Source organism: Acomys russatus, chromosome 5 (assembly GCF_903995435.1).
Source record: "Acomys russatus chromosome 5, mAcoRus1.1, whole genome shotgun sequence".
NCBI lineage: Eukaryota > Metazoa > Chordata > Mammalia > Rodentia > Muridae > Acomys > Acomys russatus.
This window is the reverse complement of record NC_067141.1, coordinates 13359214-13373342: the sequence shown is the minus strand read 5'-3', so window position 1 is coordinate 13373342 and position 14129 is coordinate 13359214. Positions and strand designations below refer to the sequence as shown.

The window sequence follows — 14129 nt, the reverse complement described above, 5'->3', positions numbered from 1 at the left end:
GGGTGGTTTGTTCTTTAGAGAAAGTCTATTTCTGAGGCTAGTTTCAAGTTCCTTACCTCTGTATCTCAAAGGCTGGGATGATAGGTGTGCAGCAAGTGCCCAGCTTCTAGGTGGTTCTTACGTAGATGTACCACTGGGATGGGGACTTGGGAGTGGTCAGGAGCCTCTGCCACATTTCATTGTCACTCAGGGATGGGATGTCAGGAAGCAGTGGAAAGTCTAAGGTGGGCTTTTGCTCTTATGCTGGAAATCCTGAGGTCGCCAAATGGGTCTCATGGGGTAAGAGCCAAAAGACACTGTGTCCCTATAGTCACATTGGAGTGACAGCCAGGGGAGACCCTCCCCAGACATTGGACAGCCTGAGGGGTGTGAAGCAGATCAGGAAGCCTCTTCTATACTGACCAGGAAGTCATGGCCATCAGGTGGGTATAGAATGTGGGGACTGGCCAGTGTGACAATAGAGAATTTGAGTACAGATCAAGAGACTCACACAGGAGATGGTGGGTGAAAACACATGGTGAGACACGTGTCACAGGCGAGACACGTGGCCTGAAACCGTGCTTGCAGAAAGGGGGACGGATACCGGTGTTCAGGACTTCATAGAGCAATGCACTCTTTTGAAGCATTTAGGTCTGTGAGTTTTGACATGCACTCATGAACTGGGGTTTTATTTAAAATTTTTAAATTTGAGGCTAGTTGAGAGGGGTCAATGGGGGAAAGGTTTCTCCCACCAAACCCAGATGGATTCCCAGAACCCACAAGGTAGAAGGAAGGAGCCAACACCTGCAAGTTGCCCTCTGACCTCTACAGTGCACCATGTCCTGCACATGTACTCTAAAAGATTTTACTTTAAGACGATGTCACTTTCTACTCATGCAGATTTAAGAAATTAAACAGAAGCGTGGGCGTTTTTAACCGTTTCCCCTAATAGTGACAGCTTGTAAGACTGAAGCCCAGTGTCAGAAACAGGAAGTAGACAAGGAACAGTGGAGGTCAGAGCACGTCCATCCTCCCCAGTGTACCTTGTGTTGCTCTTTCTGACACGGCCATCTTCCAAACTCCTGAGAACTGCTATTCTTCAGTTCTATGATTTTACCATTTCAAGAAGTTGTTACAAACGGTATCATGGAGCAATTTAACCCTAGGGGGGTCACTTTAAAAACATAACAAAACAAAACCCAGAATAGTTCTTTGGGGGCTCATGGAGTTCTTGGGTGTGCTGCCTGCTTCCTCCTGTCACTGAGTGGCGTTCCCTGGAATGGATGAGCCACTGTTTAACCATTCACCAGCGAAGGGCATCCGGTCGGTCTCCTGCTTTGGCCGTTATGAATAAGGCATTTGTGTGCAGGGTTTGAGGTGAGCATATTTTACCTTTCCAGGATAACTACTGAGGAATGCAATTGATTGAGAGGCCGGATAGTAGTTGCCTGTGTGGGTTTCTGAAGGGCACACGTGGGATGGACAGGTGGGCAGCGGTGGGAAGTTACTAGATGCTGGCGAGTTGCTGCATGTGGCTGTGGAGTGGGAATAAATGAGCCTACGTCGCAGCTAACGTGGGCGGAGCAGCTTTTACCAGCACGGCAGGTGATTGTGTTAGTCTCTCATTTTAGGGTGCTGGTGGTTTGAGACAGGGTCTGATGTAAATGAAGCTGATCCTTCTGTCTTCGCCTCTCAAGGGCTGGGATTACAGGCATGAGCTGCAATGCCTGACCTGTTAGTTCCATTTTCTGCTGCTATGGTAAAATAACTGGAGCTGGGTAACTTTACGAAGAACAGGTTTTATTAAGATGGAAGGTTTCATAGCATGGCTGAATAGCTGATAAGCTTTAAAGCGCTGGAAGCAAATGGCGTCCCATTATGTGTAAGAGGGAAAGAACATACAGTGAGACAGGAGTGGCTGGGTGTGCCCGACATGTGCTTTTATAACAGGTTTAAAAAAAATTTAAAAAAAAAAAAAAAAAACTCAGTCCCATGGCACCTGCTAAAGGACAGTGCTCCTGAAAGATGTGATTGGTGGTCTCTTACTGTGCCCTGCATCCCCTTAACTGGCCACCCTGGGAACAGGTGCACCTCGGGAGGTACACCGCAGCCCCGCTCAATAGCTAGAAGCTATTCTGAATGTAGTTACAGAAAAGACCAACTGGGCCAAGCAGATCCTGTGCTCCAGAGCTAGCCTCCACGAGGACATTGCCAGGCTTCTGTCTTGTCCCCCTCCTTCCTGGCGTCACCCAGTGCTTCCCTCATCTCTCTGCAAAGAGGCCAGCGTTCCCTGACGGGGTTGTTGGAGCCTGTGCCGCTGGTCAAAAGAATCCCAGGCAACTCCAGATTGTGGCAGACTCTGCCGGTCTGAGTCTAGCTCCAGAAGCTGCCGTGAATAAGCTGCAAAGCCTAAAAGTGTGTGCTGAGCTCGAGTCTGTTCCGGGGACCGTGCTGGGGCATGTAAAGAGCAAATGGCTCTCCCAGTAGATCCCAGAAGCCAGCTCCAGTCACAACTCTTCTGGGAGCCACCATGTTGCAGAATCAAGTCTGCACTCAGCATGGCTCTCCAGCTCTTTGTCCTGTTGCCTTCCATGTACCCTGGGCATGGCTGCCCAGTGTGCTGTGCACTGTTTCCCCCATCATGTTCAGACTGCTTCATTAAAACCATTTTAAATGCCACGTAGTATTATTCTGTCACACAACTAGCCTGTGGTTTGTTTAACCAGTCCCCTGTGAGTGGGTAGTCAGGCACTCCTGCTAAGGGCTCCTGTGCACGGAGGCTCTAAGACTCCACTCCACTGCCCCACCTCTCCACTCTCAGCATGTAGACAGCACTGCCTCTTTCCAGAGCTGTGAAGAGCAGGGATGGTGCCATACTTCCTCCTTCTCTAGACCCATGGTCCTTTACCTACTGCCCAGGTACACAGGTGTTTACAGTGCTCCGTCGCTAGTGCCGCCCACCACTGCCAACTCTGGTCCTTTGTAGGGCTACAGCGAGGGTGGAGCTGGTAAGAGTGGGGAGGCCCATTGCTGTCACCGTCCACTTTGTAGCTTTGTGCAAAGCTGTGGCTGGATGGGCTGTCATGTCTCCATGGCAATAGATTTCCACAGCATTATTCTTACTAGCTTTCCAGTCTCACCAGAGAGATGGACCATAACACAGCCAGGCCCCTGCTGAGGGAATTTAAACAAACTAGAGAGGATGACTGTCCAGATGTCCATTGCTGGAAAGAGGGTTGGGATCCCAGGCTCGCAGTGAAACCAACAGTAGTAGCTACTGTCTGTGATTTCTCAGACGAACCAGGGACAGAGCAAAGGGCTTAAGCTCTGCTTCCCAAGGATACAATAACCTTATGAGTAGGCAGTGTTATTTCTTTTTTGCCAAGAGGGAAACCGAGCCCCACAGAGAAATCATTAAATTTCAGGAGCGAGGGTTCTAACCCAGATGTGCTGGTCTTGAGATCTGAGTTTATGACCACTGAGCCCTACCAGTCACCTCACAGAAGGAAGCGGGGGAGTTTACCTCCCAGGCTTTGTGCCAATGGCTGCCTGCCCTAGAACTGAATTGAGGCTCACACCCAGAAAGGTGATGGCTGCCATCAGGCCTCCCCTGGCGAGGCAGCACAAAGGGCCCCTTTGAAGGGTGAGTCCAGGGGCACCCCTCCTGGCCTGCTCCTGATCCAAGCATGCAGGGGGCCAGCGGGCACTTCTGGCTGTGCTGTTGAGCCAGAACTAGGCGGGATGGTTTGACATTCTTTCCTTAAACACATCCCACTTGGTAGAGGTGTGCGGTTTGTAGACGGGTATGGTACTGAAGCAGGAAGCGCCACCGGGGACTCTTGACCCTCCTGGGCTTCCTTTCCTGAACAGTCGAGCTTTATAAACGCATAGACTCCCCTCTCCCCATCCCTGATTTTGCACTTTGGACGAACCCTTGTTTTCGAAGAAGGTGGAAGGTCATTTTCCCGTGCTTACCAGCTGGCCTGCAGTAACAGATTCAGTAGCACCCACTGCAAAGTCTAATCAAAGTAAACAGGAAAGTATGATTTGCGAGCTGGGCGAGAAGTAAATAGCAGGGTGCAATTATTTTTCACGTAGCAGCTTCTAAAACATTTTTCTGCACTGAAAGTTTGTTTTTAATTACACATTAGGTACAGCCTTTCTATTTCTTTATTGCTATTATTACCATTATTTTTTAGGTTTTGATGGTGACCTTTGGATCCTCATACCTGTGTAACTTTTCTTTGAAGCTTTAACCACAGACTGGTTGGGGTTGGGGAACTAGGATCAGAGAAATCACCCTGTAAGGATCGGCTTTTCAGATCTGCACAGACGCCTGTGCAATTTTTGCCCTTGCTTGGAGGAACATGATGGGTGGGTGGCGGCGGGGGGGGGGGGGGGGGCGTGACATGACTTTGGAGAACGGCAGTACTGAGGAGGTCCAGGCACTAGCTCATAGGTCACTTGGTTTGGTTCACTCTGGGGAAAGGGACACAGTTACAAAGGCCTCTAGTGTTGTGAATATGTGGGAAGGAGACACTGGCAGGGATGGGGTCTGTGTCTTTCAACAGACCCTCCTGATTTGCCAGGAGCATTTGTTTATAAGTAGGCAGATGAGATGAGTCAGTGCCCAGCTCTGGATCCCCTTTCCCCTTTGATATTGCATGTGGGGATGAGGAGTATTGATCCTTAGCCAGTCTAAACTTGTGCTAATGTGAGCTCGGTGTGCCTGCAAAGCCAGCCCAGTCAGTGGTAAAAGATGCTACATTGCCAGGAACCACAGATTGCTAACACCTCAGAACCTGTGGTCTTGAAGATGTCTCATGGCTGGATCCAAGTCTGTTGCTCTGTCTAGCAGAGCATTGGCTATTGGGTGTCCTAAGGCCAGCTGGTGTGTGTGTGTGTGTGTGTGTGTGTGTGTGTGTGTGTGTGTGTGTGTGTGTGTGTGTGTGTGTGTGTGTGTGTGTGTGTGTGTGTGTGTGTGTGTGTTCGTTCCGAGAAAGTGATTCTGGCCCTTGGTAACCTCCCAGAGTACATTTCCTCTGCTAAGAATATGGTGCCGCCCCCACTGGGTTTCTTGCATTTCTGGGGCTGAGCTACATTCTTGGCATCTCAGGCTTTCCTAGTCCTGAACCCTCTGCCTGTCTTTTGTCTTTTCAGGTTGTTGTCTGCTTTGGGTTGTTCCCAGAGAGCCTTGTCTCCAGACTAAGCAACTGATGGGGAGCTGTTTCTGCTGACATCATTCCCCGGAATGCCCAGATATCACTATTAATCAAGTCTGCCCACCTGAGGATGGCCTGTGCCCACCCTGGGATGCAGTCCAGTGCCTGAGGTCCTTACCATGGTGATGATCCTAAGGAGAAGCCTCATCAACCAGGGAGCTGACTCCATAGCACATAGGCCCTTCATCCCGGAACTGGTGAGGACTTCAAGGGCCGCATTCCTTTCTCCTCCTTTGTGGCATGGCCGTGGATGGGCAACCAGGCTTAGCAATGTGGGAGTAAGCAGAGCTCTGTGAGAATGTTCCGGGCCGGGGTTGTGCGGCAGAGCAGAGTGTAACTGCGTACTCAGAGGGAACTGCTTTGGGGGAGGTAGATCGTGCCAGGGGAGGTTCAGCTGAGCCCAGCATGCCTTTCATCCCCACCTGAAGAGGGCATCGGCAGCAGTGGCTTCCAGGATGAAGTGCTAGAGTGGGGGTCCACGATAAGGTTGTCCCCCAAAGGGCAGTTTAGGGTGAGGATCAAGAGTGGTAGGCGAGGGAGAAGAGAACACAGTTTGGCAGTAAGGCGGCAGGCTGTGGTGTTAGCCACTTCAGCTGCCCCCTGACTCAACCGTGGTAGGCTTCTGTCTTGTCACCCACCATCCTGGAGTCACCGGGTTCCTTGCCCTCTGACCAGGCAGTGGTGGGCTTCACACTTTTGGTGGGCCTCCTTGTCTCATGCTGACAACTGCCACATTGTGACAAAGGAAGCCCCTCCCCATCGGTGGTGTGGGGAAGTACCTGGGACCTGCACGTGTTCTGTAAGCCTTCACAAGCACCTGTCCCGTGGACTGGCAGAGGCCAACAGAATTGAGGAACCTGCACGATTTGGTTCTGAGCCCTACCCTTTTCGTCTAGAGTAGTTCCCAGTCTAGAGGGAGGCTCCGCCAAACCTATGTATACAGTGACCCTTAAGGAGCCATTAATGCCAGCTCACAGCTGATGCCCTGTTGAGATACAGGTGTGCTGAGGAGGCTGGCTCATCTGTAAGCATATCAGAACCTCACAGAACTGAGGTGCTGGGTGTGGCCTTGAAGGCCAAATAGAAGCCAGCTTAGCAGCCACTGAGTGCAATCTTCTTTTCCAAACGCGTCACTGAGAGCTGCTCAGTGGCTTGCCCACCTTGTCACCCCATTGCCCCACTTCTTGGCCTGTGTTTAGGTCTCTTCCCTTAGGCTGGTACTGGAGCACCTATCTCTGAAGCTGGTCTCTGTGCCCCAGCACTGCAGGCACAAGGCAGAGAGCAGCAGCCAGAGTTCATCTGGTTGACGGACACCTGGGTCACTACAGCTGGAGTGGAGCTTCTTCAGCCATTGCACTCCTTCCGTTTTGCCTGTGTTGTTTAGCTGCAGGTTGATCCCTCTCACCGTTACCCCTACCCTTGCCCATCGGCCGTCATGTCCATCCGCTCAGAACCTTCCCCCAGCTTCCTGCCTCACGCATACTGTAACTCTCTGCTTACTGCACACAGCCAGGATCAGTCCCTGGCACAGAGATGCCAACCTCTGGACCTTTGGATTTCCTCCACAGCCTAGAACTCTTCCCTTAACACAACCCTCTCTCTCTTTCTGTCACCACTCATGCTTTCCGTCCTCTATCCACCCCTGATTTTCCCCTTTTAGCTCTTACCCCTTTTTAACAGGTTACCTGTGGGGCTTGGGTATTGAGTGATTGCTCGTGCTAGCGCGGGCACTTAGTGAAAGCCAGGCATTCGCCTTTCTCTCCTGGAACCAAGGCCTAGTGCACAACCGCTGTTCAGTTAGAGTGAGTGAGTGCACAGGCTCCCATTGCCGCGGCTTCTGACTTTGTTTTGGTCCCTGTGTTTAACCTGTAGCTGAGGTGTCATCCGTGTACACGATGCTTGTCTTGTCTTTTTTGTCAGTATTAACTGTCCTTTGGGGAAGGATCTGTAGACGGTGCTTAGAGTGGCCTTGGCCTATGGGGCGGCCCAGAGGTCCCAAGTGCTTCCCAGGGTTTGGCTGGGTTGTTGGCTTCCACGGCTGCCTCTGTGCTTGTCTAGTGTCAAGGTAGGACCTGGCCAGGCCTGGCCACAGAACCAGTACCAGGGCCCAAGGTCATGGAAGCAGCCCTTCCTGAGCCCCAGCATGAGGACTGTGGCCTTGTGCCCTCCCTAGGGGAGGAGCCTCGTCTTCCTAGAACAGAAGGGTGGGGTGGACTCATCCCTGCCTCAGGGTTCACTGCCTGCACTCTGGCTAGGAGGCCCAGGCTACACTTTCCAACCTCTGCTCCTCTTGCAGAGAGCAGCCCTTCTTGCCTCTGCTCTTTGCTGTTGGCCGATGTAGGCCCAGAACCATTTGTCTCCTTTTCCCCTCTGCTCCAGAAGGCAGGTCAGTGATTGGTGGTATCCTCTTCAGAGAGAGAGCTCTTCTTGTCTGTGAGTTTGCTGACATCTTACATACTGACTGTTGGTTATATTCTGGGCCAGGCTCAACGTTAAGAGGAAGTACAGCGTGGCCACAGAAGGTATGCAGAGTACCATGGAGGGTGCTCAGGCAAAGGCAAAGGGTGTTTCCATCTCTCTCCCTTAGACAGATAGGGGTTGTGGTTCAAAGAACTCAGTATGGTAGGTAGTACATGGTCTGGCCAGTGCCTTTCCACAGTGGCCGAGCCTCTGAAGGTCGCGGCTACCTCAGGGAGAGTTCTGTGGGCTCCTGAAGAAAGAGCCAAACAATGCCGGTCTAGTGATATCTCCCAGAGATGGAGCCCAAGGTCAACCAGTCCTCATAGGGAGCAACAGAGCAACCTGCTAGGGTCCTGCTTTGCATTCAGCACTGTGACAAGCAGCCACACCAACTGCTACCAGTCAGCATAGAAAAGGTGTGAACCCGTTCCTCTTTTGTTTTCCAATTAGACCAAAAAGAGAATGGAACTGCACGTAAAGATTTCACAAGGAAACAGGATTCTAGGGAAGGCTGCCTTTGGGACGCCAGCCTTCAGGATGTGGCTGTGTGGTCCCAGCCTCTCCTGATCACAAGAGGGAAGGTCTGAGAGCCCAGGGAAGGTTCCCTAGACCCGGGAGGACCCTGAAGCGCCCCCAGCCGCTGTCCTGAGTCCTGGTGAAGAACGAGAAGACCTGTGGTGGTCTCTGCCCTTCCACAGCCACCACTCTTCTGTTCTCTCTTTTTAAGAGCTAGTGCTGTACACCTCTGATCATGGTTCCTAAGAGGAGGCGGCAAGAGGATTAGAAGTTCAAGGCCAAGCTTTGGCTACATAGCCAGTTAGAGACCATCCTTGACAAAAGGACGCCCTGTTTCAAAACAGAAGAGCAAACCCCTAATTCTGATAACAAAGGCGACTGTCCCTATTCCCAAGGAAAGTTCAGGAAAACAAACAAGAACTGACAAGTGCTGAGTGCATTCTCTCTGGGCACATGAACCCACTTTTCTGGAGGGGGGCAGGTGGGTAGGGGTATAGACCATGCTCACAACCCTGGCATGGCTTGCACACTAGGTGGCCATGACCATGTCTGGTCCTCTTTCCCTTGTCTGCCTGGTTGCTTTTCATTGCCCAGAGGGCTTTTCTTTCTCTTGTTCTAACATTAGCCACCGTCACTGGAAAGCAGCCCAGATGTTTGACCCTGGAGCCCTGAACTCCCCCAGCTCCTGCCCATTCGCCTACATGCAAGCCAAGAGCCTGTTCTCGTTTCCAGAGTAACCACCTCCTTCGACCAGGCCAGCTTTCTCTCCCAGCTTACTCTAAATCCTGGAGCCCAGAGGACACAGGCAAGCGGCTGCTCTGGATAGAGGATAGTCTATAGCTGTAGATGGCTTGCTTGTCCCCCAAACCACACCCAGTCAGCAGTAGAAGAGGCGCTGCCACGTTAGGGTACCAGAGCTAAAGCGTTCGCCTGATCTGAAACTGGTAGCCACATTAGGCCTCGTGTCCAGCTATCTAGGCAGGCCAGCCTGGCGCTTTGGCCTCAACAGCTCCAACCAGGGTCTCCATTGGCCACAGAGTAGCTGAAGTCTGGCGTCTTTCACTGGGATAGACCGATGTGCCCTAGGGACTCCTGTGTCTGGGGATCCTCTCAGACTAGAAGTTGGGGCTGCCGCAGCATCTTTGAGTGCCTCCTCTGTTGCACCGTTCCCTTCACCTTCTCTTCATCTCCTCAGGCCAGGGATGCTCTCTGCTTCCTGCTGTGTGGGAAGGTAGGCATGATCCAATGCTTAGTCTCCATTTGTGGCAGGAGCATCTCCCCTTCCCACTGTGGCTCCCGTGTACTGTGTTGGCAAGAGGAGAGAGTGGCTCAGTTGTTTTAGGCAGTAACCTTTGAAGAAAGTTGTGAAAGCCGTGGGTAAGGCCTGGCATTTCCCCCCCCCCCCCCCCAGCCCTGTGTTTGCTAGCTTCTCTTTTGGAGCCTTAATTGGGTCCTTATTGAAGTCAGGGACTTTTTTAGTCAGACAGATGTCCCTGAAGCCTCAATTTGATTTCCAGCCTTTGTCTTTCCTACCAGGCTCTGATTCCAAAGACTTCTCTTGTGACGTGAATCATCTCACCGAGACTAAGCCCTGGTGGGCTCAGACACAAAGAGGGAGACTTGCAAAGAGGAAACATGCTCTCGCTTCCTTCCCTGCAGGCCTCAGCCTGCAGTTGAACTCACCCTTTTGCAGATTCCGGAAGTCTTGGGAGGCCTCACAGCCAGAGTCCCTCTGGGGCTGCTGGCCCTTGGCTTGGCCCACTGGTTTGCTTAGCCCTTCTTTCCGCTCTGGGAATAGAGGATTTGAAGAATTCGAGGCCTGACTGCAGGAATGGCATGTGCCGGTGGGAATTTTATTGTATTCTTGGTAGACTGGGAACAGGAAGGCTTGTGTCATCTTCCCTTGGCCCTGCCCTCTCAGACCAGTGGAATGAACAAACCTTGAGCTCTCTCTCCCCTACTGACAGGGCACAGGTGCCTGTACTCTGTTTCCTGCTTCTGCATGTGAGACCTCAAGCCCTCCTTTGTGACACTTGTGTGCCGATAGTGCACACTCACTGTGCCAGCCTTCCTGTTCTCTCAGCTTGCTGTGGCCCCTGTCTTGGTGTGGCTTCCGTGGGCTCTGAGCCCATGCGGTTGACACTGGGCATGGATGCTCTGGGTAGAGCTGACTAGGAACCACCCTGAGCATCAAGACCTTGTTTTCCCTGGCAGGCAAGGCACCCCGCCAGGAGGCAAACCCCCGGTCCTTGTCAGAACCCTTTGTCGGAGAGTAAGGGGCCTGCCTGGGTTCTGTAGGCTTCTGCACTTGGCTGAGTGGGTGGTGCAGCCCTGATGGCAGGCTGTCCTCTGTTTGTCACCTGTTGTCTATTGGGTGACTTTGGTGTGGCTCTCAGCTCCACATCCTGCAGCATTAGCTACAGGTGGAGGTACAGCTCTTTTTAACTCTTTCTAGATAGTTCAGTGTGTGGCTATAGGCAGTTATATACCAGGGGAGGACCTGGCCTGGTAATGGTGAAGATTGTTTTAAGCCTGGAAAAGGACTGTCATCAATAGCCTTCTTGTCTATCAACACCAGCCCGGGTGTTCCTCGGGAAACTGGCTCTGACCTCTACCCACTTTAACCCACACAGTCTGCACCCTGCACCCCAAGTCCCATCTTCGTAATATAGTGAGTTGTCTGTGTGACTGTCCTGTTGGCGGTTTGAGGCCTCCTCCCCTTCTTTGTGCTTAGTCTGGGAAGGACTGCCCTTTAAACCCCCATGGGCCAAATGCACTGCTGACCAAGAGCAAAGGTCCTCAAATTGGGCACTGGGATGGGGTGAGAAAGCTGGTACCAGGCGCCTGCTACCTTATCTGGGTGGGCCAGGTGTTGCTGGTCAGCCCCACCCTCCTCCTGGGAGCTGAGGCTCCCACCCACTTCTCGCCCTAGAAGCCTGGCCTCTTTTTGTCATGTGGTAGGCGCCTGGAGCTTCCCTCAAGCTGGAACCTTGTGTAACAAACAGACTGAGAACTTCGTTCCTCTTTGCATGACCAGCCCCCAGGGAGCCTGGATGCAGAGAACTGTCGGTCCCTGTGTACAGTGTACAGCATATACCGTAACCAAGTGTGAGGGAGTGGGGTAGCTACTCTCAGGAATGTGCGAGGCACCTTCTTCCCAGGGTTCTGCCTGAGATGTCTGCTTCTCAGTCGCTTCTGAGTAGACCCCTTGCTTTGGATGCCAGATATCACAAGGGCCCGCAGAGTATCCTGCACTCAGCTTCCCGTACATCCTGGCTTCTTTTTCATCTGTTTTCAGCTGAGGTAGGTGTGGATTGTGAGGGAATACAGAAAGTGTTCACCGTGTAGTGGGAAACCCAGTGGACGTATGGTGCCCAGGAATTGGAAGCCATAGTGCCCAGGCTGAGACCTGATGGACGCAGTGTCTGTCTTGTGCTTCAGAAAGAATGATTGGCAGCAACACTGTAACAATAAGAAGCTGTGAGGCATCAGTGAGCATTCCCTTCTGGGTGGTAGAGGAGATGCTGTCTCAGGATCCCATGGGAACCCCTCAGGGAGTAGGAGAATGTCCCTGGCCCCTCACTCCTAGGAGGTCCGTCCCTCCAAGTTTCTTTCTAGCCTCTACTAAAATTTGGTTCTATCACTGCATCAAACCTCCCTCATACCCCTGTGTGGAGACAGTCACAGGCATTTTGTATGTATGGCTCAAGAGCCCATTAGCCCGCTTGGTCTGTGACTCGGGAGCCTTGGGGCAAAGCCCAGGCTCAGCGCTGTGCAGATGTTATCTCTTGGGCTACTTTCTTTCCCTATCCTCAGCCTGATGCCGCCTAGGGGCAGATCCCCCCTGTAATTGTGACTTTAGATAGAGCTCGGTGCAGAGTCGTGTGCAAACGTGCTCCTGATGACGTGAAGAGTGAATAGCTTTTCTGGTTGTTTTCAGCACACGCCAAAGAAGATGAGTCAAGGACCTACCCTCCTCTCCTGTGGAATTATGGGTGAGTAGCTGCACATTATGGGAGTCTCTCTTCTGTGTTTTAACTATTTCAGTCCCCAGAATGGCTGGAGTGGACCAAGAGGTTGCTGGATATGAAGGTGAGGGGCACTGGTGTGTGGTTCATAGGCACCATTTCCAACTCCAGCATTGAGTCCTAGCTGATTATTAAGTAATTTATGGTGATTTTTTTCATTCAGAAAATATATCATAGGTTAGGAAGTAAAAATCCCTTAAATTATACTATTCTCTCCCCTCCCCTCTCCCTCCTCCTCCCCCTTTCCTTTTCCCCTTTCTCCTTTCCCTTCCTGCTTCCCCTCTCCCTCTTTTTTGGTTGTGAGCCTTTAACTGCTGAGCCATCTCTCCAGCCCAAATTCTGGTTTTCAGTGATAGCTCCTATTGATATTTTCCTCTGTGTGTGTGTGTGTGTGTTTTGCATTTTTTCACATAACCAAGTCCACCATGTACATATAATGCTATAAACCATGTTTGTTTTTGCACTTAGTAATTCCTATAGTAGGGAAATGACTCAGGTCCTGCATTTTTTTTTTTTTTTTTTTGGTTTTTTGTGGCAGAGTCTCTCTGTGTACCCTTGACTGTCCTGGACTTGCTTTGTAGACAAGGCTGGCTTCGAACTCACAGCGATCCACCTGCCTCTGCCCCCGGAGTGCTGGGATTACAGGCATGCATCACCATGCCCAGTTTAGGTCCTGCATCTTAATGCTGTAGAGTGCTGCACAGTGTGGATACATTGAAATATCCTGGGATAAAGGGACTGTTGGGTTTTTAGTTGTAATACACAGGGGTTTTCTCAGTCTGAATTTTTGTCTTTTGTCTCATATTTTTACGATAGTGCCAGTGTGTCTGTGCACACGTGATGCTGTTTCTTGTAAAGGGAAGAAAGGATGGTTGCATTAGTTACACACTTTTTTTTTTTTTTTTGATGCTCTGCAGATGTATTCTATGGTGTCTAGGTTGAGTCAGAGACCAGACCTCAGTGATGGACTACTATAACAGGCTTGCAGACTCAGGGCCTTACAGGGCTGTGTGAGGTCATCCTCACCCTCCTTCCTCTGTATCTATTGGCTTTGTTTTCTAATTTCCAGGCCCTTCCCAAGGCTCAGACCGTAAGTGCACAGGGGACTCAGGTCTGTCATGGTGAGCCCCGCCACTCACATTGTTTACAGTTTCAAAGCCTGGCAGGTGCTTGTTCATACCTGGAGAAACTGAGGCCCAGGGACTCTCTGAAAGTTCTCTTAGGAAATAGAATTAGACTATGTGGCAGAGAAGGACAGTTATTTTCTTTTCAGTACCTACTATAGTGCAGGAAACCCTAGACGTCTCTTCTTGATGCTGCTACCCATGGGAGATCGAAACAGGGAGGCCACTTGGCTAACACGTGTCTGTGGCCTTTCCTCGTATGACTATATACTTCTTTGGTGGTTAAAGGCTTTGCTCCTGCACCAGCAGCAGCAGCAGCATCCCATGACGCAGAAGCCTGCAGTACTTCTGCTCCCTGGGACAAGTCCACTGTTGAGCTGCCATGCTTTATCACGAGGTGGAGGTGTCATGAATGTCCAACCGTCACCCCAGGCTTAGCTCCAACAGAGCCAGACCAGAAACCTGTGCCATGGGGATGGCTGGCCTCCATTAAAAAAAAAAAAAAAAAAAAAAAAAAAAAACTGCTCTGTTAGGCTTCCCTGGCCTTCCACTGTGGGTCTGTATAAGAAAGCTGACTCTAATGGGTCTGGTCTGTGATAAGCCTTTTGAGTTGCTGAAACTTTTAACTTTTCTGAGCTTCAGTTTTCTCATATGCAACAGAGCAGTTTTGGGCTTGTGAGGACTGTGACAAGATTGGCACAGGAGAGCGTACCACAGAAGTAGTTGCAAAGAAGACTGAGACCTCAGCCAAAGATATTGTTCCTCAAAAGAGGCCTTGTATCTCAACAGAGGGACCACAG

The 14129-nt window shown here is 51.2% G+C and overlaps 1 protein-coding gene across 1 annotated transcript in view; it reads left to right on the top strand.

Moving 5' to 3' along the window:
- Positions 1 to 5246: 5246 nt before the first annotated feature.
- The window catches only part of Fam53b (family with sequence similarity 53 member B), a 62533-nt gene continuing 53650 nt past the window's right edge, over positions 5247 to 14129 (top strand). Inside the window, exons 1-2 of the mRNA XM_051145456.1 lie at positions 5247 to 5398; positions 12118 to 12172. Of these exons, the coding sequence (XP_051001413.1) occupies positions 5321 to 5398; positions 12118 to 12172 (133 nt within the window). The 5' untranslated portion in view covers positions 5247 to 5320. The remainder of the gene's footprint in view (positions 5399 to 12117; positions 12173 to 14129) is intronic.